The following is a 25,833-nucleotide window of genomic DNA, read 5'->3' on the forward strand; positions in this document are numbered from 1 at the left end:
GGCTCCTTGGCGCCGCGCGCCCTCTCGCCCCGAGGCAGCGCTCTGCCTCGGTGCCACCGCGAAAAGGGCTCGGCCCTGCGCAGACGCCCCCGCGCGCCGAAGGGCCGGGCCTCGTTCTGGCCGCCGCCGCCGCCGCCGCCCGGCGCTGCACTAGGGGCGGGGAGTCTGATGGGAGACGCGCGCGGCGCGGAGGAGGCGGCGGCCCGGGAGAGGGAGCGGGAGAGGCGCTGGGCGCGGGAGGCGGGAGGCGGGGGCCAGGGGGAGGCGCCGCCGCCGCCGCCGCCCGCCCCTTTCCGCTGGGGAGCAGCTGCAGCAGCAGGAGCGGAGCAGGAGCCGCGCAGCCGCCGCCGCCGCCGCCGCCGCCGCCGCCGCCGCCGGGGGATGTGGCCGGCGCCCGCCCCGAGCCGCGCCGCCTCCTGAGCGCCCGCCGCCGCCCGAGCCGCCCCGCCGCCGCCGCGCCGTGCGGGGCCTGGCCGCGCCCTCCCCGGGCGCCCGCCGGCTCGCATGCCGAGGGGCTCCGGGGCGTAGCTGCGCGCCCGGCGCCGCCTCCGGGCTCCCCCGGCCCCGCCATGGGCTGCTGCAGCTCCGCCTCCTCCGCCGCGCAGGTGAGGGGCTCCCGCCTCCCGGCCGCCCGCCCGGATGCCGCCCGCAGCCCGCCGAGCGCTCCGGAGGCGGCCGCCCCCTCCTCTCCCGCCCGCCTGCCCCGCGCTCGCCCCCCGCGCCGGCCCCGGCGGCCGCCGCTCTCCCCCCGCCGCGCGCCCCTCGCCCCGTGCGCCCTCGGCGCGCCCCGGGGCCCCGTCCCCGACCTGGCCCCCCGCAGCCGCACCTGAGCAGGTAGGGGCGACGCGGGCGCCCCTCTCCCCGGCGCCCCGGGCCTGGCTCCCCTTCCTCGCCGCGGAGTTGCCTGCTCCCCACCCCCGCACCCGGGCGCACCGACTCTTCCCCGTGCGCCCCCGGAGAGCGCCCGCAGCCCGTCGCCCTCCTCCCGGCCCCGGGAGCTCCTCCTGCGCCCTTCTCGCCGCTCCGCCGCCCCGGTGCAACTGTGCGAGCGGGTCCGGGAGCCCCGTCCACGACCCTCTTCTCCGATCGCCCGCCGGCCCCATCCCCCCCTGGTGCCGCGACTCCGGGCACCGCGGCCTCCGCGCGAACCCAGGCCCCTGCGGGAGCGCGGGGGGACCCAGCCGGGCCGGAGATTGGGCACCTGGTGGGTGACGGGAGCGTTCCGGAAACTCCTTCTTTGTTGCCACTGTAACAGGAGGCAGAGGTGCCGAATTTAGTTTTTCTGTGGGCACTGGCTGGATGTTGTCGCTGAGGGCTGAGATGCAGAGATTTTTTTTTTTCCCTCCTCCCCGGCTTCCTCCCTGCCCCCATCCAAATTTCTCCAACCGCTCGCTCGCTGCCCGCTCTCTGTCTCGCTCTGCCTCTTGCCCATCGAGTCCTTAACCTGGATGGAAATGTTTAGACAACTGCATGAGGATCAAACGTAATAGAACTTGACTGCTGGCCACTAATAACTGAGCGGGCCTGTTGGTAAATGACCTAATTTAGTGGATTAGTGAGTGTATTTACAAATACGATAAAAAGCAATCAGGAATACTGCATCAAACTGTCTGCTGCTGGTGGTGTATGAAAAATAGGCTCTGACAACGCCTGGGATGTAATCTCACAGTTTCATTAGCGTAGAATGTAGCTGTGGTCTTGGGTTTGTTTATTGGGGGGTGGGGTGGAACACAAGGACTCTTGTTTTTTAAAAATAAAGGCTGGTTGGTTCTTGGTGAAGAAAAATGCTAGTTTGGGGGGGAAAAAAATTCCTCCAGAGCTCTAGCAGCTGTGATAACGCCAGAAGTGTTTTGCTGCTGCTAAATGACTATATATAACTCAGTTTTAAATAACCTGCATACTTGTTCCGAAAAATCTGAGATCTGTTAGGAAATGAGAATTGCAGATGAACGGAGGACGTTTATGTTTTTATCAAGTATCCATTCTATTTGTCCAGTTTTTTTTTCCCCCCTCTTGAGTGTTTTCTTACCCATGAGCGAGCTTATTTTTCCCAACCTTTTCAACTAGGATTATAGGCTGATTTTTATTAGCTAAACCTCGTCTGTTAGAACAGCAAGGAACCATATAGTGATGTTACAGGTTTTCATTTTAACAGATAAAGGTAGTTATAGGTGTTGAAGTGCACAATAGCTTCCAACTGGTTAGGGATTTGAGAGAGAGGAGGGGTTTCTTTGGGTGCAGTTCGTTTAATATTTATTTCACTATTATTTTCACTTTTATATTGCGTCTAAAGAACTGGGTTACTTTCCATTCTCCTTTGGTGGTGAAATGTCTTTAATAAGACAGAATAGTATTGATAGTTTATAGATGTCTTGTTTTTATGAGCAGTTAAATTTGGGAGAGATGAATGATGCATCAAAACTCTGCTTTAATAATATGTTTAGTGCAAGTGGCAAATACGTTTGTCTAGCTTCACACCATACTTGTCAGAATGCTATCAGACACATTTTCTTTGCTTTTTCCTCCTTTTATAGCCACTGTTTCCTTCTTGCCGTTTTTTTCTGCCGACAAGATGCTTGTCATGCACCCTGAGGGGTGTATTTTTTTTTTTTCTTGTGGATTCCTATAACCAATCAGCTGCTGTCACATGCCTTTAACTTCAGCTTCAGGGACTGGTGGTGTTCAGTAGAGCAGGAGGAGCAGATTTTTGTGCCCCAATTTTTTTTTCTTCCAGATTTCAGATTTAGGCATCGTTCTTCATTTGTAAAACGTTGCCAATCTGCTGCATTTTCAAGCTCCGTGTACAAGTATCACCACGTTTAGAACAATGCTGTATCTGTGTGTCTTGCGCTGAAAGAGAATAGAGATGCAACTCCAACAAATCTTCAGGTCTCACATACCTCTTTGAACCTTCCTTAGAGGCCACCGTGGTTTTTTCAGGTGATTGTAAATGCAGAAGAGTATGTTTCTTTCATCCTTTCTAATGGATTGGTAAGATTCCAGAGCGTGGGAACTGCTTTGTTTACCTCTATTTTTTTGTTTACCTCTATTTTTTACCTATTGCAGTGCCTTACTATACCTTATACATAAAAATTGCTCACCAATAATCAGAGAACAGAATGCATACACACCAAGGTAAACATCTGACTGGCAAGTGCTGTTTTCCTTCACTTTCACTGGTACCACCAAGTCCCCCTCTTAATCTTACATGTGAACTGTTTAAGTTAAAATTTCATGTTTCTTTCCCATATTCCTTCCTTTTCTGTCAGCAGTACCGTTAGTTTGCAAAATGGAGCAGTCTTTTTTCTTTTCTCATGGCTTTCTGCTCATCACTTACCTTTGAGGTAGTGCAGTGAGCATAGTGTCCTTAAAGAGCTTGTTACAGAAACTAATGATAACCTGCATAGCACATCAAAACAACAGGCTTTGAGGAAATCTGCAGTTCACTTGGCTTTTCTCAGCGGCATAGTCAGCAACTTCAAAGTCCTGGCAGGTTTTATCGATGTAAACATAGTATGTTTCCTTTTTTGTAGTAGGTATTAATTTTTGAACTGTAATTTATTTTCCCTTGGCATCTCATTCTATGTTGTAGACTCATAAAAGAGTTTATGGTCTTCCAAACTGTTTCATCTCTTGTCATTTGTGCTGGTATTATTTCCATTTTCTTGGCAGCGTCTGGATATCATAATTTGCTATCATAATAATTGGATATCATAATTTGCTATCATAATAATTACTCTTTTAGGTTTATGAAAAGTGTCGCATTCTATGCTAACTTGTATTGATTATGGAGCAAATTATTATCAAAATAACCTGTTATGTGTCAGCTTTGTTCATCTAAGGATCTTAAAGAGTGTTTAGTGTTTAGGGTTTTTACAGAATTCTTAATTTTTATTTTTATTATTGGCCATTACAGGATGTTTGTTAATATTTGCAGTCGCTTAAAACAAGCTAGCACAAGATAACTTTGCCTAAAAATCCCTTTGAAGGGAACTTAAAAGTCTTGAGATTTATTTTATAGTACTAATCCTCTATAAGACTCTTAAAATTTATTTCCAACTCTCCATAATTCGTTTGTTCTGTTATGACCTGACATAATTTCTATTCTTAAACTTCAAAGTTCACTTGTAAATCGTCAGATTTATTAAATGTTCTTTCCCATTGACAAACCAGTTTGAATGAAGGAAGCTTTTGAAAGATTACTTAGCAAATTGCCCTAAGTCTTTGTCGTTAATGGCTAGATCATTATTTCTCACAGCAGTGCTTCGGAGGCCAGGAGATTTTGCAAGTGCTCTGAAGTTCTGTCCTTCAGTTCTAACCTTAGAAGTTATGAGAGGGATGGGGGAGAATCTGGCTAGTTCAACAAACTGCCCCTTACCTGTCTGACGAGGAAAAATTGTCCTTGTCGACTGTTTTATCTCATGATCTTCAGATTGAGAGCCATGTAGATAATAACTCTATCCCCCAACTCTCACTACTTGTTCGGGAAGTAATGGAAAACAATCGAGTGGTTCACAAATTTTGCTTAACACTGGAGCATGTTAACTGTTTCTTCAGGGAATTTTAATGTTACTATATGTAGACTTCCATCTGCTTGGTGGAATTTGAAGTCACATGGCAAAAATGAAATTGGAAGAGGAGTGTGAATTATCGACAGAAATTGAGTTGTTCCATTAAAATATGCCCAACCCAGGAGACTTATTTTAATTGGAGCAGAAAAATCACAGCATGAAGACAGTCTTGTTTTCGTCTTATGAGTTCCTGTGCTATTTGCTTGGAAGATCTCCTCCTCCAAATATGTAAATCAGTGTTAATGTCGAAATTGGCTGGAACATAGTGTAAAAATGATACTTCTTTTTTTTAAATCGCTATAACAGCCATTTTCATAGTTTCTACAGGAGCTCAGAAGTTGGTTTCATTGACATTTTACAGGTGAGGAAATTGAGACTAGGAGATCTGAACACTTGTCAAGTCACAGAGAATAAATGCAAATTTAAGCTCATCTGAAAATCTGAAGTCTTGTTCTTCCCTTTCTGTGCTACATGCATACTTTCGAGAAAATAAACTGCAGTTTCCCTTAGAGAAGGCCACTAAAAAAAACTTTGAATTTAAAGAATTTCCAGATTCTATTAATGCTACCATTTTGAATTTCCTATGTTGGGGAACAACATAGTATAATAATATATCAGCACTAGCCCAGTCAACATGTTCTCAGCTTAGCAAATATTATTTGATGTGCTGGTCATTAAAAACACAATTTTATTAATGTAGAAAAAAATCATATTTTTTGCTATTTATAACTGGTTGCTTGCTGTTTTACAGACTTTTCCCCATGGCCACACGAAATGCTCTTTGGGGGGGCTGGCATGATAGCAAAGTGGGTAGGGCCTTGCATGTGGCCGACCTGGGTTCGATTCCCAGCATCCCATATGGTCCCCTGAGCACCACCAGGAGTAATTCCTGAATGCAGAGCCAGGAGTCAACCCCTGTGCTTCGTCGAGTGTGACCCAAAAAGCAAAAAAAAAAAAAAAAAAAAAAAAAGATTTTTTTTTTTCCTTTTCCTTTGTAAGATTCCCAGGTGATACTTGGGGATCAGCTTGGGACCGCCACATCCAGGCATGCACTTTAATCCTTTGAGCTATCTCCCCAGTTCCCAGCTATGGCAGAACTTTAACTTTGCCTCGAATTATGTTGGGGACTTAGGGATATCGGAGATAAGCCAGTCCTACCGATTCTTGTTTCTGTTGAGCTGTTTCGAATTTAGGTATGTGCGATAATCTGTGTCAGAGTTGCCTTAGGTCCAAGGACTAGAAACCCACGTAGTCTCAGTCTCCATCTTTCTGTAGTTTTGATGGTTCTTAATGTCTTCAGTTTTATCTTTACCACCTCGGTTGCACATGACAGGCACTTAGAGAACTTTAAGGACTGGTCCTTGATGCCTGGGACCTACTCCTAGAGATTCTGATTTCATAGGTGCAAGGTTACTGTTTGGACACCAAAGTTCCCTGGTGATTCTCATGTGACTCCAGGATTGAAAATAATGGTTCCACACCTTGTCTTCAGGTACTTGCATCTCCTGTGGTTCCAACTATAGTCCTATGCGGACATTTCCCAAACTAAATGGCCGAATTGAAGCAAACTCTGTTCCAGCCCTTGTTTGTTTACTTGGGGCCATATCTGGTGATGCACAGGGGCTGCTTCTTAGTGTTCAAAGGGCGGTTCCCGGTGGTGGTGATGGTGGGTGGGGGACCGTGCAGTGTCAGAAATTGAACCTTGAGTCTTCTGCAACGCAATACATTCACACTAGCCCTTTGAGCTGTCTCCCCAGTCCCAGCCTCAGAGAGTCTCGTTGATTTTATTCTCCTTTTTAAGGCTTTTGCCAGACCATACTATACGTGTCTAGACATCTTTTTTCCCCTTCCTTCGCTACTGCTTGTTCTTTTTAAAGTTTCAACTTAAAAGTCGCTGCTTTGGAAAAGCCTTCCTTGGTACTTCAAAGTAGGGCAGGTCTCATTAAATGCTCACATCCTTATGTATGTTCCCTTTTAGTACTTTAAGCAATAAACAAATAATTGCATAGCTAATGTTCTAAACCAGGAACGATGAACTATGATTCAGATCTGACTGGTTACCTGTTTTTATATGACAATCATGGTAAAGACATTATGTATACTTTTAACTACTAACCCAGAAAATAAAAAGACATTACTGCTCTTTATTTAAAAAAAAAACTTTATTTCATAAAAATTGTATGAAATTTGAATTCATTGTTATTGGGTCTTCACACACTCATTTGCATATTGTCAATACCAGCTGCAGTGTCACTACTGAGGAGTGAGTTGTTACAGAGACCACTGACCACCAAATATTTATTCTGTGCCTCTACACAGAAAATATTTGCTGTCCCTGGTCTAGTCTGAGCTAATGAAGACAAGGATTGTGTCTGCTTTGTCCATTTCTCTGCTTCTTTGGTACCAAGTTACCGCCAAGTGCTCATGCAGTATTTGAACAAATTAATACATGTTTATTTTCCCTTTATGAGTGGGTATGGATGAGCCCCTACCAAAGCAACTGATTTGCAAAAACAACATTCTTTTATTGGAAAAAACAAATACTTCAGAAGATTCTCAACAGATTTCTCAGCAGTCTTAAGCCTCTTATCTGTTGACGGCATAAGGCTTATGTGTATGCAGATAGTGTACTTTAAGATAGCTGGTCACCTGGCCAGGGTAGATGGGAAATGTTGGCTGTCCACTCCAGAGCGGGCCAGTTGAATTTAAAACCACTGATTTGTTTGTCTTTTAATAGCAGGTACACATAGGTGTGGCTTTTTGTACAATCAGATAAAGCATGTGTTTGAGCTGGTGAAAAACTTCAGTCATTAAAGAGGTATTGTTATCTCTACAGTGGGAATAAAAGTTGTGAAAATGCTTACAGTTTCTGGCATGGTGGTATTTCTTCCCTTTTAGTAATCTGTTTCTTCATTTATTTGGAATATACTTTCGCATAATATCCCAGTTTTTTTTTTTTTTTTAATTTGTGCATTGTGTCAATCTTGGTGGGGGAGATGTAATTTTTAAAAAAGGTTTGTATTTCTCAGTTTTAATATGCTGAGCGTGGTGTGTGTGTGTGTGGTGTGTGTGTAATTGTAAATAGAATGTTTTGGGGAGAGGGCATCCTGCATGTGCTCCAGCCCATCCAAGTATTCCCCCCAAAGAGTGTTATTACTCTATTTAGATGCTCTTATCATATCCCAGGTCCAAATATTTAGACATATATTTAATAGGGAAACGCCTAATGCTGTTTTTGTTCAAATTTTTAAGTTTGCTAGGTATGCTTAACGTTATTTTAATGGAGGGCTGGAGAGTGTGCTGAGGGCGTGCTTTGTGGCCTGGGTTCAGTCCCCAGCACTCCTTAGTTCCCTGAGCATAGAGCTTCTGAGCTTTTCTGGGTGTGCCCTCCCCCCCCCCAATTATTCCACTGGAGTGACTTCATTTATGGATTTATTTATTTATTTTTGGTTTGGGGGCCACAGCCAGCTGTGCACAGGGCTTACGCCTGGTTCTGCACTCAGGGATCATTCCTGGCCATGCTTAGGGGACCATCTGGGGTGCTGGGGAGAGAAGCCAGGTTGGTCACTTGCAAGGCCAGCGCCCTTCCCACAGTACTATTACTCCAGCTCCTGTGGATTAATTTTTTTTTTTTTTGTCATTTAAAGTTAAAAAGCAAAGAGATGGAAAAAATAATAGTTACTTTAGTATACCTACGAAGCAGGGAAGATACTAAAGTTTTTCCTTCTTGTAGGGTAATAATGAAGACTGTGATCTTGTCAAGTTTATGATTAGGAACCACTGAGGATGCTTCAGCTTTGGAGAATAAAAATAAACAACTTCTTAAACCTAAAATTACTGAACATCAAGGGAGATTTGTCATCTCATGTAAGTTGAGAGTAGGAAGACTTCCTGGTTGGTTAGTTTAGTGACTTGATACTGTCAACAGGGACCTGAGTTCTCCTTTAGTTTTCTTTTTGTCATTTTAAGGAAGACAGCTCTTTCCTCTCTGTCCTTCATGAGCCCCAGACAGATGGAGTTCTTCCAGTGGTGTTTTCTGAGCTGACAGTGGTTTTTCTTTACTAGAGTTGGGGCAGGCTGCCCAGTCTTCTCCAAAGAATCTCTAGCGTGGGTGAGTCATGTGGAGGGCAGAGCAAGATCCAAAGAAAAATTAGTGCTCTTTGGGAAGCAAGCCTGGACATATGCCCCACCTGGTGGTGCTCAGGCCTTACTCCCTGTGCTCAGGGATCACTCTTGGCAGTGCTAGGGGACCAGATTCCATGCCTGGGATCAGACTAGGGTCGACCATCAAACTGGGGGTGGCCCCCTGCAAGGCACTGTCCTACACTTTTCCTCAGGCTTCATCCTCTAGACTTTATGGATTTGCTGAATAAATTGGTATGATCCTCTTGGGACACTATGTCACAAACATTTGAAAGACATTAACAAAGCTGACACCTGTTATTTAATAATTGAGAGATTCAGTAATGCTATGTGCAAGACTCTTTTCACCTGGCATTATTTATAATAGCAAATAGCTCAAACATCACATTTCTGGTACAAAATTTTTCTTTCCTTAACACAAGGTTTAATTGAATTTAGGGTATTTTATTTGCCTCTCTCTTGTATCCCCAGCTGAATGATCCTTAATGGATCAGTGCTTCCTGCCTTCTTTTTGCTGGTCTGAAGGGCTATTTGAATCCAGAGGTAATACTATTTTGCTCTGCCAGGAGTATATGGGATTGTATAGCTAGACTGGTTGGCTTTGAATTTCAGCTGGGTTATTTGGGCCGAGTTCTTTACATTTTTGTGCCTTGTATTCTCCAGCTGCAAAATGGGAAGAGTAATAAGGCCTCTAATACATTTTAAATTAAAATAAAAGTATAAAATACCTCGTGCAAGCTACACAGCCCATTAAAAATATAGACATCCTTCTTTTAAAATTTATTAATGAATCTAAAACTCTTACTTGTTCTCAAGTAATTCCCTTGTTTCAAGTAATTCCCTCCCCCCGCGCCTCTCTGGGTTTTGGGAAATGGACACCAACTTCCAAAAATTTTAAATGATATCAGGGAGATGAATGGTAAGAGTGAAATAAATAGTCATAGAGGTTAAATTGTGATGATTAGTTCAGGGGATGAAAGGATAGACTAGCTGGAGACTCCCATCTACTCTGATCACCTCTGACCCTTGGTCAGAACAGGTCTTGGAGGAGTGGACTGCAGTGAAGGAACTGTGTGACCAAAGGCATGGAAGCCTGTGACTGTGTGCCAGTTTTGAAGAGACCAGTTTGGAGAGGGAAGAGGTATCTCCTGTGAGGGGGCTTTTGTGTTGAAGGGAAGAAGAGTTTCCTGGCTGATTGAAGAAAGATTTATCTTGCAGTGTCGCCTGTTTTGAAGTGGGAGAAAGGGAAACGGAGCCACCCAAGAAGCTGTTCAGTGACTCACCAAACTGTACTTGGATAGATGAGAGTTCAGCTCTTCCTAGTGGAGCTGAAGTAGGCTGGACTTTCCTGATGCCAACTAGAGATATGAGAGACCTGAAGGACTGGGGAGTTGAGACAATGTGGGAAGAAGAGGAATTTAGTTCAGTGTGCGCTGGGGGATATTGGGATTAGTACCTCCATGTCACAAGACCCAGAAGATTTCAGAGAATGGTGTTCATGCAGCTAGAGAATTTTAGGATGAGTGATATCCCAAAGGTAGAAAGTTGAGAGCAGACAACTAGGAAATGATGGTAAAGCTTAGTCCAGCTAAGTAGTACTAGGGTTTTTCCTGAGTCAGTTCCTGAGTTCCTGCTCTCATTTAATAAATTTTATTTGATTCTTAAGACTCTGAGCAGATCTACTAACATCCATTTTGTAAATGAGAAAACAAAGAATCAGAAAACACAGGTTGCTTACTCAAGGGCCCCCAAGTTAAGGAAGGGGAGTCTGTGCTGTGCTGAAAACTATGACATTTAAATAGAATTTTAAGTGGGCCTTGTGGAGAGAGAGAGAGAGGAAGAGAGAGAAAGAGGAGAAAGAAAGGAGAGAGAGAGGGAGGGGGGGAGAGAGAAATCAAAGCCCCCAGAACACATGCTTTGCATGCCGAAGACTTAGGTCTAATCCCAGAAACTAGGAGTGACTCCCAAGCCAGGAGCCAGGTTTGCTCCTCTGTTGGCCCCCTGGAAAAACAGCAAAAACAAAAGACCAAGAGAACTGTGAGATCAGAAAAATCAGAAAAACTTGTGCCCATTCTATATTCTCCCCTTCACTTTCCATATCTGCTCACCCATCCCCTTTGTTCTTTCCTGTGTATTGGCATCTTAAGGGGTTGAACCCAGGACTTTACCTACACTAGCCCTCTCTCTGCCATTGACCTATATCCCTGGCCTTTACTAGAATTTTAAGTGCCTATTCCATACTGCTTCCAGGAAACCTATTTAGGTTTGCTTTATATGATCTTCCCTGATTAGTCTTTAAAGTTATTTATATATTACATCTTGAGGAACTGTTCTGCAGCATACACTTTGAGAGGCAGAAATATTCTTTCTCGGGACCATTCTCCTAAGGGAGCACAACAGTGAGTGAAGTAGCAACAGGAATATTGCCTGTCAGGTAACATAGGACAGAAGTGCTTCCTCTACCCAACCATCATGTTCTTTCTTTTTTTTTTTCTTTTTTTGGGAGGTGGGTCACACCCAGCAATGCGCAGGGGTTACTCCTGGCTCTGCACTCAGGAAATCATTCCTGGTAGTGCTCAGGGGACCATGGGATGCTGGGAATTGAACCCAGGTTGGCTGCATGCAAGGCAAACACCCTACCTGCTCTACTAACGTTCCAGCCCCACATCATGTTCTTTAAATAGCAAAATAATGGACGTACATTTTAAGTCATGGGAATTAACCAGACAAATCGCTCCACCAACTAAGAACACCCTCATATCATAGCACAGCAGGTAGGGCGTTTGCCTTGCACGCAGCTGACCTGACCGACCCGGGTTCAATTCCTCTGCCCCTCTCAGAGAGCCCGGCAAGCTACCAAGAGTATCTTGCCTGCACAGCAAAGCCTGGCAAGCTACCCGTGATGTATTCGATATGCCAAACACAGTAACAAGTGTCACAATGGAGACATTACTGGGCCTGTTTGAGCAAATCGATGAACAACGGGAGAACAGTGACATTTTAAGTCACTTGGGTATACAATAGTTGAAGTCTTCTGATGAGCATTGTCTCTCCGATTAAGTAATTTGGCAAATCCAAGAAGTTGCAGAAGGTAAGTGGTTTCCACAAGGACCTTTGGAGTTTCAGCCTTCAGCGTCTGAGTTGCGGTGAGGCCAGGAGGGCCTGCAGCAGGAAACGGAACCAGCCATCTGTGCTTTAGGGTTTTCTTTTCCCACCAGCTTTGCTCCAGCTCAGAGACTCAGGGACAGTTAGAATTAGCACTTGGCACTCTGGATCACCTGTCAGAGACGGGGCCTGCCCAGCAAATGCTGACTGCTTTTTGTGAGCAAAAGAAATGAGGACAGAGGTGACAGGGACTAAGTAAATAATAGCTCTCCGGTAACTTTTCTGAGTAAATGTATGGAAGGGGGGGAATTCACAGACTACATTTTTAAAAATAATCTGATGGTGAAGGTACTTTACCAAATTACTCTTCAAATAGTAGAGAGGAATAGGAATGAACCTGAAAATTAAACTTAGAGCGCTATGCAAAATAATTTCAGTTAATTCAGGTGGTTTGAGCCTGACCTTGCTAGCATGAGTTGCTCCATTATAATGAAGTCTTGGTGAAGACATCAATACTGGGGTGGGGGAGGGGAGGGAGGCGCGGGGGAGTACCATGTAAGCTCGAGACTTCTGGACCTTGTCAGCATCTACGGAGACTCTGCGATGAGCCCTGGTCCATAGACCGATCAGCATGGGCTTTCCTGCCTTTCTGATGTCTGCCTGTCTGGCTCCAACACCCTTTTGTACTGGTTTGAGGTGCAGGGGAACTTCGTAAAGGCGCCCTCGGCCCAGCTTCTCTGCACCTGCGTGGGAGCAGGTTAGGTCAAGTCCCAGAGCGTCTGTGTTTTGTTCAAATGTGACTGGAGTGTTGGAGAGAGGTGCTGGAAAAACGACCTCTGCTTGTTCCTGAAGTGATCCTAAGAGCAAGTTGGGTTAGAGAGACAGCCCAGTGGGCCCAGCATATGTATGTATAAGAGGAGGTCTGGGAGTTTGCTCTCTGACACCACATGATTTCCTGAGCATCTCAGGGAGTGACCACTTATTACTGCCCAGTGTCCCCCCGCTTCCCCGCCTCTGAAAAAAAATTCACATTGGTGAATGATTGGGGCTGTGGAGACCACTCAGATGGTAAAGCAGAGGCCCTGCACTTGATACCCTGCACTGAACTCTACTGGGTGTGACTTTGGTGGCCCCCAAGCACTATCAGGTGTCCCCAAAAGTCTATGTGTAAAATAGATTGCCTAAAGTTCACTCCTGGTTTGGGGCTAGGAGATGGCTCAGTGATTGAAATATCTAGTTTTGCGTGCATAAGGCTAGGGGTTGAATCTCCAGTGCCACCTACATGTACCTGATCCTGGCAGTTCTGGTCTCAGATACTTCCCTTATTTCCCATACGCCAGGTGTGTGCAGACGCTGCAGGTGAAGGAGTGTGACCCCTGGTGAGCACCGTAACCAGAGGTGTCTGCCACCTCTGGTCACCATAACATTCCAGGAAGGGTAGGGGGGAAGATAATGCATTTGTTAGAATGACGGGTCTGACAGGTATAGCTTTTCTTTTTATTTATTTATTTATTTATTTATTTATTTTGGGTCACACCTGGCGATGCACAGGGGTTGCTCCTGGCTCTGCACGCAGGAGTTACTTCCTGGCAGTGCTCAGGGGACCATATGGGATGCTGGGAATCGAACTCGGGTCAGCCGCGTGCAAGGCAAATGCCCTACCCGCTGTGCTATATCTCCAGCTCCCAGGTACAGCTTTTAAAGGGTTGAGTGCCTGCTTTGTGTGCCGGGACAGCCTGTGGTTGGTCCCTGGCCCCTTGTGGTCCCTTGAGCACAGCTGGATGTTGTGCATAACCCAAAAAAGGGGGAGAGAGTGCTGCTGGAGTGATAGTACAGTAGGTACCCATGCAAGCTGCTGCCCTGGGTTCGATTCCCAGCACACTGATAACTATTTCTTTGCTCCACCAGGAGTGACTCATGAGTGCAGAGCCAGGAGTACACCCTGAGCACTGCTGGGTTTTGCTCGAAAACCAAATAGTAGAATGAGGAGGAAATTCTAGGTTAGCCACATGCTTTGCTTGAGTTCAGCATTTATTGGCACATGTCCCACGTAGAATTCTAAGTACTGACTCAGGAATAAGACTTGCCTTTAGCACTATCCATTCGTCCTGGTTTTGGATTTTGGCCTATCCCTGGTAGTGGTTGAGGGTTTAGGTTGGTTCTAGCTCTCAGCAGTGCTCAAGAGACCCAGTGATGCTGGAGGTAGACAGCCTTGGTCTTCACATGTGAAGCATGTCCTCAGTCTTTGAGCTCTTCCTTGGGCCCGGACCCAGTCTACTAAGGGCAGCAATGGAGAGTGTAGTGGCTTAAACAGGGTGTAGGGTCATACTTGCATCTCTTGACTAGCCAAGAGTAAGTTCTGGTTTACAGTGTGTAACATGCTGATCATTTCCTGGTAGATAAACTTAATTTTAAAACTAAGAGAAATTATGAACGTACCCTAAAGGAACAGACATTATTTTGAAGTATGATTCATGTTTATACTTAACTGGTGAGGATGGAGCTCAGAACATTTTAGGATGAATTTATGGTGTCTCTTGGCATGACAGTATTTTATTGCATTGTGAAAGAAACACTACTGCCCTTGAGAAAAAGAAAGTTCCAGGAGCCTCAAGCAAGTCATGCTGGGTCTTGAGACAGTCCTAAAGAAAAGCTAGGGAAACCAGCAATATGTTTAATATTTTATGCCCCCGTCGAAATGACCAGCATTTGAGGTAAGATGTGTTTTTTTAATTTTTTTTGGTGGCACGATGTTCTAGAAACTTCTAAAACAGAATAATCCTAAGTATTATTTTGTTATCCACTAATGACTGGTGGTGCTCCAGCTGCTTGGGTGTCTCTCTGGACTGAGTCCCACATCTCCGCTCATCCATCCTGCCACATAGCCCGAGTGTTCCTCTCGTGGTTTCAGAGTCTCCTGCTTCATAACTCCCTTGGACCTATTTAATGTCCAGTGGTCACTAAACCAAACATCCCAGCTTGGGTTCTTTTTTTTGGAGAAGGAAGAGAAAGGGGACACACACAGCCATTTGTTCTCAGTGGCTTTTCCTGGCCCTGTGCTCAGGGAATGAACTCTGGTGGCATTTGGGACACCATATGTGGTGCCGGGGATCTGAACTGGGGTTGGCCACATGCAGGGCAAGCACTGAGCTGTGTCTCCAGCCCACCAGAGCGGGTTCTTCAGTTCTATCCTACAGCAGACCATCTTGTTTCTCTTCCTGCTTTCTCCCACTCAGACATGCATTTTCTTTTCTACTGTTTAAGTATTTATGCTTCATCTGCTTCCAAAAGTATTTTAGGTGATTTGCAATCAAATGTACATATATTTAAGACTTTTGAAAATGAGAAAAGCAAACACCTAAAGGATGTGGAGGCGGGCTGGAGGAGGAGGCACCTCTCCAGCGAGGGCCTAAGCTGCTTGCCAGTGTTTCTAGTTCTGCTTTAGAATGGGTCTGATTCAAAGGAGATTATTTCGTGGCAACTTTTTATAGACTCCCACACAGGGGAGGTGCTTAAATCTGTACTTGGCGCCACCCAAGGTAGCTCTTCATTTTATATCATGTCCATTAAGTAGATTTTGTTTAAGTTCTGTTTCACTGCCTCATCAGCAGAGAACTCACAACTTCCTAAGGCAGTTAATTTTACTGTCAGGGAGGAAGTCTGAGCTGCGGAGATGGTTCAAAGGGCTGGAGTGCATGTTTTGCATAAAGTAGGAGTGCTGGGTTCTGTCTGGGTGTTTTGTGGTCACCCTCCCCCCCACCCAAGCTTCACCGGGAGTAATCTCTGAGCACAGCCTGGTGACCCTCAAATCAGAAAAGGGTTAGGGTTATCTTCTGTTTGCACAGCTGAGCTTGGTATCCAGGTTTGTCATTGGTCCAAAATCTGTACCACCGTTAGCCAAATAGAACTAAGGTCTGCAGTCAGCCTTGAATTCTTGTTCTGTGTGCATGAGTATTACACACGTACGTATCCCTAGCAACATATTTTAAAAGGTATTTCAAAATGTCATGATTCCAGATTCCCTACTGTTGTGGACCCCTGTCCTGCCCCCCACCACCTTATGCTTTGATTTATGTAAAACATTTTTATCTAAGCTTTATACACCCAGGTTTTCTGGCAAGACCGTTCTCACAGGCTTGTTTATTTTGGGGGCCACACCCTGCTGTGCTCAGGGCTTACTTCTGGTTCTGCACTCAGGGATCACTCCTGGTGATGCTCTGGGGACCATGTGTGCTGGGATTGATCCCAGGGCGGGCTGTGTTGAAGGAAAGTGCCTTCCCCTTACCCACTGCATAACTTTTATGCATAACTCCAGTTTCATAACTTTTTTTTTTTTTTTTTTTTAGCCTTTACCATTTTCTGCTCTCTGAGGTCAGTCACGTAAATCTTTATTTTTTTGGAGGGGAGGTCTAAAGGAGGTGTGTTTTGGATTATACCTGGATGCATTCAGGGACTGTTCTGGACTCTGTGCCCAGGATTGACCCTGTGTGGTGCTTGGGATTTGAATGCGGGTCTGTGGGATGCAAGACAAATGCCTCACCTGCTGTATTACCTCCCTGGGCCTAAATATACAGTATCTAATTAACAATTTTTATTTGGGGTGCTGTGATTTACGATACTGTTAATGATAGGATTTCATGCATGCAGCATAGCAATCCCATCCCCTCCACCATTACCTCAGTGACACCCACCCCCAGATCTTTTTACTGAATGCTTTATTTTTTTCCCCCTTCTGTATCTCTGCTACCTCCTGACTTTGGGCATTGACTTTAGCCTTTTTTGGGGGGGAGGGGGGGTCACACCTGGCAATGCACAAGGGTTACTCCTGGCTCTGCACTCAGGAATTACCCCTGGTGGTGCTCAAGGGACCATATGGAATGCTGGGAATCGAACCCGGGTTGGCCGCGTGCAAGGCAAACGTCCTACCCACTGTGCTATTGCTCCAGCCCCTAACTTTAGCCTTTATTGTGGAAACTGAGGATAGAGCTCTCTTTCAACATTATTTTCATTCAGGTTTTGATTTGGGGGCCCACACCCAGTGCTCCCAGCTTTGTGCTCTGGGGGATGTCAGTGGCAGTGTTCAGGGGATCCTGAGGTACCGGAGAGCAAATCTGGGCCTCTTACATGCACAGCCTGTGCTCCATCCTGTTGAAATCTCTCTGCCTCCCAACACCTTCCTTTGCCCTTCTCTGATGTCTGTCTTTCCAATTCTTTTTATCCATTTGGTGTTGCTCTGATGTCTGTCTTTCCAATTCTTTTCATCCATTTGGTGTTGACAGGTTTTTTTTTTTAAGTGTTCAGTTGTTTTTTTTTCTTCTTTCAAACAGAACTATTGTGTAAGCGCTTTATTCCTCTTTTTAAAGCCGAGTCCTGTATCCATTTCACCCTCACAATCGTTTGTTGCCCTTGGAGATAAGTATTGTCTTGTTTGGCGGTTTACTTAGTTTTCTAAGTACCAATGACTAATTGATCTCCAAATTCTTTCCTTGGTGAGTGAATTTCTTTGAGTCAGCTCGGTGGCCTGAGATGCTCTTTCAGTTTCAATTTCTGGATGAGCTCTCTCCCGTAGCCCCATTATGGGCTGGCTGCTTTTCAGGTCTTCTGTAGGCTGTCAATCTAGGATATCCTTTCACAAGGTCTGGGGATTTCTTTAGTCTATTAATTTTTTCCAGTGACATGGGCTTCTGTCTATTTTTTTTTTCTCCTTGACTGTTTCTGTTTTGTTTTGGGACACACCCTGCGGTGGCTCAGGGACTATTCCTGACTCTTGTGTCCTGGTTGAAACCCAGGGGACCTTATAAATGGTGCTGGGATGAGCCAGCTGGCCCCAGACTTTCATCTTTAAATTTTTCTTAATTTATTCCTCCACAGTGTCAGATATCAAACCGAGAGCCTCAGACTTGCAAGACAAGTGCTCTTGTGCTGAGCCACGATCCTGGCCCCGTTCCGATGGCTGGGGATCATACACTTGGGTGCAGAGTTTGCACACACTTGGTTGTAGTGTGCCAGGGATTGCACACTGTGGCCGTGGGGATCACACAGCCAGTCCTGCTGGGGTCCCAGTCAGCTGTGTGTAGTGGTAACTGACATCGAACTTGTGACTTCACACACAAGCTAGGTATGCGCTCCGGCACTGAGCCTCGTCCCTAGTCTTTTTCTTCTTTCTTTCTTTCTTTCTTTTTTTTTTTTTTAATCACACCTGGTGATGCTCAGGGATTACTCCCAGCTCTGCACTAAGGAATTACTCCTGGCAGTGCTCGGGGGGGATGGGATGCTGGGAATCAAAGCCAGGTCAGCCATGTGCAGGGCAAACACTCCACCAGATGTGCTATTGCTCCAGACCCCCTAGTCTTTTTTTTAAGCTTTCTTAGATTGGAGTACTGCTGATGATCCAGATCCCATGGACTTCTTTAAGATTTATATTTGGGCTGGAGAGGAAGGTTAGGGGGTTCAGGTGCTTGTCTTGCACAGTGGCTTAGCTTGGTTTGATTCTTGTCTTCTGCGTATGGTCCCCTAAGTCCCACCAGAAGTGATCCCTAAGCACAGAGCCAGGAGTAAACCCTGATCTTTGCGTGGTGTGGCCTAAAAACCAGAAGGATAAGAAGCAAAGACCCCAAACATAAAAATTTATTTCTTGAAGGTGAGAGACCAGAGTTGTGTCCCCCTTGGAGGAGCGTACGCCTAGCATAAGTGAGGTGGCTTGATCCCCACCACCTCCTGGGTCCTCACTGATAAACGTGGCCTTGCTAGCCCACAACCACGCTTGACCCCAAGAACTGCTGTGAGTAACCCCCTACGCTGTATTTTTTGTTCTATATGTGGTAAGATTCACTTTTTTGGGGGGGAGGGGTTAGAGGGGTTGAACTCTTTCATGAGCTTTGGCGATTGCAGACTGTTTGATACCAACACCATCAAGATACATAGCATTCTCTAAAAATTCCCTGGATTTTCTCTTTGTAAGTCGCATCTCCCTCACTCCACCCTAGAAACCACCGATCTCTTCTCTGACTCTGTACTGTCGCTGTTTCCAGAATGTCATAGGTCTGGAATCGGACAGGGTTGTTGCCTTTTGAATTTGCCGTTTTTTGGCCTCAGTATAATACACTTGAGATTGATGCATCCACGCACATTGTTGCATGTACCAAGTTGGCTCCTTTTTCTGACCAGAAGCTTTCCATTGTGCCAATATGCCGGAGTTTGTTTATCTCTTCGGCAGTTGAAGGACATTTGTGTTGTTTTCAGTTTGGGGTGAATATTCATAAAGCTGCTATAAACATTTACATGCAGGGTTTATAGGACTGTTTTCATGATCTCGGGTAACTACTTAGGAGGGGCAAGTTTACAAGAAATAGTCAGTTTTCCAAAGTATCTGTATTGTTTTGCATCCCCATGAGCAGTAAGTTTCAGCTGCTTCATATCCTTGCCAGAAATTGTCAGTTTACTTTTCAAAATTTTTTTGAAGTTTTATTATTGCTATTATTAAATGGTGTGAATGGGGGTGTCACACTGGTGGTGCTTTGGGCTTCCTCCCACTTCAGTGCTTGGGAGTCACTTCCGGTGGTACTCAGGTGACCATTCTGTGCCAGGGATTGAACTGAGGCCTCCTGTTGAATTACCTCTCTGCCCCCAAATTTTGTTATTTAAAAATTTCCCTTTTCCTTTGTGGATGTGGTGATTAGGAATCACATCTTTGGCTGCAGTGTCCCAAAGGTCAGACACTTCATTGTGGTGCCATTAGGATGGTGCCCAGCATGTGGGGTGGCTCCAGGAATTGAACTCACATCCTCATGACGACAAGGCAGACGTTCTGCTACTGAGCTACATTCCTCAGCCTCAGTTAATTTTTTATTGTTTTTGTAGTTACACTTTCTGAGGTTTTACTCCTGGCTCTGTGCTCTGATTACTCCTTACAGGGTGTGATTACTCCTTACAGGAGAGCATATAGGGTCCCAGGAATCGAACCCTGGCCAGCTGTGTGCAAGACAAGCACCCTGCTTGCTGTTCAATCTCTCCAGTCCCTCTTACTGTGGTCTTACGTTGCATTTCCCTAATTGATAATGATGATCATTTAATCATTTGTTTGTTTTACATCTGCGTGTCTTTCTTGGTCCAGTATCTGTTCAGTTCGTTTACTACTTTTAGAATAGATTTATTTGGTTATTGTCGAATTCTGTGAGTCCTTTATATAAACTGGATACAATTCCTTGTCCATGATTTACAAGTATTTCTTTCAAAAATTATTATTTTCTTCTTTCAATAAAGCATTTAAAATAATATTTAAAATCATGATTAAGTTGGGTTGGAGCAATAGAGCAGCGGGTAGGGCATTTGCCTTTCAAGCGTCCAACACGGCCGACCTGAGTTGGATTCCTCTGGCCCTCTCGGAGAGCCCGGCAAGCTACCCAGAGTATCTCGCCTGCACAGCAAAGCCTGGCAAGCTCCTCGTGACGTATTCGATATGCCAAACACAGTAACAATTGTCACAATGGAGATGTTACTGGGCCCACTCGAGCAAATCGATGAACAACAGGAGGACAGGACAGTGACATGATTAAGTTCACTTTATCAGTTCTTTCATTCATGATTGTTCGCTGGAGGCTTGTATTTAAGAACTCTGCCTAATCCAAGGTCACAAAAAATTTTTCCCCTTTCTTTCTGTTTGTACCTTTATTTTGTACTTATGTCTGTGATCCACTTCAAGTTAACTTTTGTATAAAATTTGAAGTAGCTTGAATCTTTATGTTTGCATATGAATATGTAATTCTGCTACATTTTATTGAATGGATTATATTTTTTCCATTGAATTGCCTTTGTACCTTTTTTAAATGTCAGCTATCTTTCTACTCCTTACTATCTCAGTGATCTTTGTCATTTTTGTTAGCTTTTGGGCTACACTCCGTGATACTCAGGATTTACTCCTGGCTTTGAGCTCAGGGATCATTCCTGGTGGGGTGCAGGGAACCATATGGGGTGCTAGGGATCGAACCCAGGCATCAGCTGTGTGCAAGGCAGACACCAAACCTGATTGTAAATGTAACATGATCTTGAATAATAGATGTTATCATTTTCATAGGTATTGAAATCACATAGGGACTCTTCTAACTTTTTTCTTTTTCAGATATACTTTGCTATAGTTTCTAAAATGTTCCTTGTATATTAAATTTTATTATATCTTAAGGCCTCCCAAGCAGTGCTCCGGAAGCTCAGAACCCATTCCCACTATACTTGGTCAGTGATGCTGGGAGGATCAATCTCGGGCCCAAGGATGTGGAGCTGCTGAGACCCTGTGCTGCTTGGAGAGTCTTAAATATTTCAGAAGTAGCTTATCAGTATCTACAAAAAAAATCCATTGGGATTTTCTTTTGGCCTGTGTGGAAACTATAGATCTATTGGGAACGAACTGTCAGATACTATTGATTCTTCCAATCTATGACTCATCCTTAAGACTTTGATTTCTTTCATCAGTATTTGTGTCATGGTGTTTTCTTTCCTGGTTTGTTCCCTTGATTCAGTAGAATGTCTCTCTAAGTAGATTCCTAAGAAAAGATATATGAGATCATTTTTTGGACACCTTGCTTATTTTTAAATCTGTGTATTTGTCCGGCTATACAATTCTAGGTTGGAAAGTAATTTTTTGCAGAATCTTTCCTTTTGTTCTTTGAGTCACACTTGTTGGTGTTTGTGGGCTACTCTCAGATCTGTGCATGGGGGTCACTCCCTGTGTTGCTTGGGGGACCTTACAGTGTTGGTAATTGAACCTGGGCCCTCCTGCATGCAAAGTGTGCCCTAGAGCCTGTTGAGTTTTCTCCCCAGTCCTTCCGTCCTTCCTACAGAATTTAAAGTTTATTGTTTCTTTTCTTTTTACTTTTTTGCTTCTAGGTTTGCAGGTTTGCTCTTGAAGTCAGGTACTATCTTGACTCTTTCTTATTTTTTTTTTTACTTATTTGGGTCAGACCCGACGATGCACAGGGGTTACTCCTGGCTCTGCACTCAGGAATTACTTCTGGTGATGCTCAGGGGACCATATGGGATGCTGGGAATCAAACCCGGGTTGGCCATGTGCAAGGCAAACGCTCTACCTGCTGTGCTATCACTCCAGCCCCACCATCTTGACTCTTGATTTTCTTTCTGTTTGTATTTTGGGATCTCCATAGCAGTTCTGGGGGTCACCGGGGCCTCACTCGGAATTGCTTAGGAGATTAAGTATGTTAGGCATCAAACCCGGGGACCTGTGCATGCCATGCATGTGCTTCCACCCTTTGGGATTTCTCTCTGCCCCTGATTATTTTATCACGATCATCCTGTTGTTCGTCAATTCGTCCTAGCCCTGAGATTTTAAAAAGTGCCATATTCAAAAGTGCTCTTTCAGGGTTAGGAGAATGAGACCCATCATTGCTACTGGTATTTGGCATATTGGGTATGCCACGGGGAGTTTGCCAGACTCTGCCCTGTGGGCAGGTTACATTCGGTAGCCTGCCAGGTTGTCCAAAGTAAGAATGAGATAATAAGATTGTTTTATTACTTTATTAATTTTTAAAAAATTGAATCACTGTGAGATAGACCCTTACAAAGCTGTCCATGATTAGGTTTCAGCCATACAGTGTTCCAACACCCATCCCTCCATTTCCCAGCACCAGTGTCCCCAGGTTCCCTCCCATCATTCTCCCAATCCCCAGCCTCCCTCTATGTCAGGCTCTCTCTCTCTCCCTCTCTCTCCATCCCCCCTCTTCTCCTCTCCTCCATTGTGGTTTACAGTGAAAGGTTATCAGGAATGTCCCTTTACCTACTTTTAACAGTTCTTGTCCAACATGCTAATTGCTGGCTATTATTGTCATTCTGTTCCCTTCTTTATCTTACCTACCCTCTGCCTCCCCCCACACTTGTGGTAGATTCCAACCATTGACCAGACCTCCTAGCCCCTGTTTTCCCTGGCTGCAGATATTAGTCTTCTAATATATAAGCTCTCAATATTTTTATATATAAATATGTATATTTATATACCAGAAATTTAAATATACGTCTATTTATATACTACAGATAAATGCAGCCATTCTACATCTGTCCCTCATCTTCTGGCTCATTTCATTCAGCACGATACTTTCCATGTCTATCCATTTATGTGGCCCTGATTATTAATATATTAAGCTTACTGTATTGTCTCTGGGACCTGCTGGCATTTTCCTTGTAACTCATGTTATGACATTTTCCATTTTTGTTGGTTTTGGGGCCACACCTGTCTGTGTTCAGGACTTACTACTGACTCTGAGCTCAGGAGTCACTTCTGCCAGGGCTCACGGGACCATATAGGGTACCAGAGACTGAACCAGTGTCATCGTGTGCAAGGCAAGTGCCCTACCCACTATCTCTCCGTCCCCTGTTTGTGTACTTTAAAAAGTTCACTTCCAGATATCTGCATCATTTGTTTCTTCCTTTACTCTCTGTTTTTATACTTAAGTTTACTGAAATACTGATGAGTATAATGATCTTTTCCGTAAGTCTCTTATGTTAAGAAACATTCGGGGGGCTGGAGTGATAGCATAGCGGGTAGGGTGTTTGCCTTGCATGCAGCTGACCCAAGTTCGATTCCCAGCATCCCATATGGTCCCCCGAGCACCACCAGGAGTAATTCCTGAGTGCAGAGCCAGGAGTAACCCTTGTGCATCGCCAGGTGTGACCTCTCCCCCCCAAAAGAAACATTCGAAATTGGGATTGTTGGCTGTAAGGTGGTCTGGTTGGCTGGTTTCCTTTGGAGAAGCCCCCAATATTAGCAGCTGTTTTGACTTTTGTCTTGAATTTCTCAGATTTTCCTGAAGAAGTCTTGAATTCTGGAGTATCAATCTAGCTGCCAGAGTTTTGGGGCCAAATGGGGAAGGGATATTGGGATAGGACTTGGTCTCAGTATTTCTTTTTCTTTTGGGGGAGGTGGGGGGAATGTTCTCTCAGACGTGCTGGGGCCACAGGGCTCCTGTACCCAGTTGTACTCAAGAGTCTCTACAGTGCCGGGGGCCCAGTGCATTCCAGGCAGATTCCCCGCCCTTTGATGTTCTCAGGAGCTGATGCCCAAACTCCTCTTTAATCCCTTTGTTTTCCCTGTCGTGTCCCTGCTCCCGGGTCAGGTTCTGAGTAGATGGTAGCCTGGTTTTTAAGTCCACTGTCCCTTCCCTAAGAGATCTTTGTGCTACTAATTCTTCAGGGCTTGGGAGAATTTGTGGTGTAACTTGTTGCTTCCTGGCTTTTCTCCCTCTTGGTTCAGAATTCAGATTTGGAGTCCGTGTGCTCAAGTTCTCTCCTTTCCTGCCTGCTTCTCTCGGTCCAAATATTTTTAACCCTTTATAGTCATTTTGGTGGAGTTTTAAAAAGAAGCTGAGTGAAATACCTTAGTCAGTTATCCTGCATTTTCTCAAAGTATGTCCAAGGCCCTTCCGCCTATATGATTCTAGTTTAACAGTTTTGTTGAATTGCCTATAGAAAGAAAACCCTGAGGGTAACTAGGTGTCGTCAGTTCTTTGTTTGGGAGAATTTTAAATTTCATGCTTGAGGTTTTTTTTTTTTTTCATCAAAATAGATGCCACTGTATCTTGTTTTATTTATTGATTTACTTATTTATATTAGTGAAACACCATGAGGTACAGTTGTAGCTTTTTACTGGGCTCTGTGCTTGGGGATCACTCCTTGTGAGGTTTCAGGGCCACGTGGGGCTGGGTCTAACCAGAGTCTTCCGCATGCTAGGCCAATGCCGTAACGCCTGTGTTGTCTCTCTAGCCTCGTCCTGATTCTTAGGTTTCAGCAATTTTCTTTTTTTTTTGCATTTCTGGTCACACCCAGCGATAACTCGGGTTCCTCCTGGCTCTGTGCTCATGAATTACTCCTGGCAGTGCTTGAGAATGCTGGCGATTGCACCCGGGTCAGCCACGTGCAAGGCAAACGTCCTATCTTGCTGTACTATTTGCTGTACTATCACTTCTATTTATTTTCAATTCTTCAAAAATTCTGTCATTTTCCTTCCTGTCCTAATATTCTTCTAATATTTGGGGTTTAGTTTCTGGACCACACTTGGCTGTGTTGGGGGCTGCTTCTAGCTCAGTGCTTGGGGGGGGGAGGGTGTCTCTCCCAGTGGTGCCTAGGGGACTAATGGGTGGTAGAAATCAAACCTGGGGGCTCCCACATGCAGAGCATATGCTCCAGCCATTTGCACTATTCCCCTGGTTGCATAATGCTGACTTTTAAAAACTTAAGTACAAAACTTGAATTCCGTTTGCACTATCTCCCTGGTCTCATAATACTGGCTTTTAAGAACTCAAGTACAAAACGTAAATTTCCCTAGGAGAACTCAAGATTTGGCTTTTTATCTGGTTTTGTAAACCACTGATTTTTCAAACGTACATTTCTAAATAAATTGTAGTCCATTTTACCCCCATCTGATTCTAAGAGATAGGACTAGAAATGAGATTAATCCATTGTAATGAAGGTCAGTTCCACCACATTTCCCAGCCTCCACTTCCCTTTCTAACAAGGACATGACGTTAGCTGGGGGGTGGCATATTCAGGGGCACATGCTTGTTCCTCACCTCTTCCCACCAAGAGGCTGTTCCCCTCCTTTTTTTAAAGTACCCACAAACTCTCCTTGGTTGTCCGATTAGAATCTGACGCAGACCTGAAGAGATGGTCTGTTGGAAAGCTTATAGCATTCACTTTCCCGTTTTAAGACTAGGGATGCGACAGCCTTGAACTGTGTATCTCTTATTTTGTTCTGGGCTTTTGCTGGAAGGTTACTGGCAGTGGTACAGCATTTTTATCATGGTGTCGTTGTGGTGCTTGATCATAAAACCTGTCTAGCACACCCAGCTGAGTGCTCCTCTGTAGAAAGCAGAAGTAGTGTCTTACTTCTCTGTTGTTCTCAGCTTACCAGACCAGTTTATCAGGTTAAGCTTCTAGGTGTGTCCTTAGTGTGTGCTTACTTGAACACCATGGCGTTTTTCACCCTTTAGCGTGTTGGTGTTTAGACCACGGTGGA

The 25,833-nt window shown here is 44.9% G+C and overlaps 1 protein-coding gene across 1 annotated transcript in view; it reads left to right on the forward strand.

The window, feature by feature from the left end:
* Positions 1-444: 444 nt before the first annotated feature.
* SLC44A1 (solute carrier family 44 member 1) overlaps positions 445-25,833 on the forward strand; it is a 159,888-nt gene continuing 134,499 nt past the window's right edge. The window contains exon 1 of the mRNA XM_056117351.1: positions 445-605. Within this exon, the coding sequence (XP_055973326.1) occupies positions 570-605 (36 nt within the window). The 5' untranslated portion in view covers positions 445-569. The remainder of the gene's footprint in view (positions 606-25,833) is intronic.

This window comes from Sorex fumeus, unplaced genomic scaffold (genome assembly GCF_029834395.1).
Source record: "Sorex fumeus unplaced genomic scaffold, SorFum_2.1 ptg000034l, whole genome shotgun sequence".
In the NCBI taxonomy this organism is placed as follows: domain Eukaryota; kingdom Metazoa; phylum Chordata; class Mammalia; order Eulipotyphla; family Soricidae; genus Sorex; species Sorex fumeus.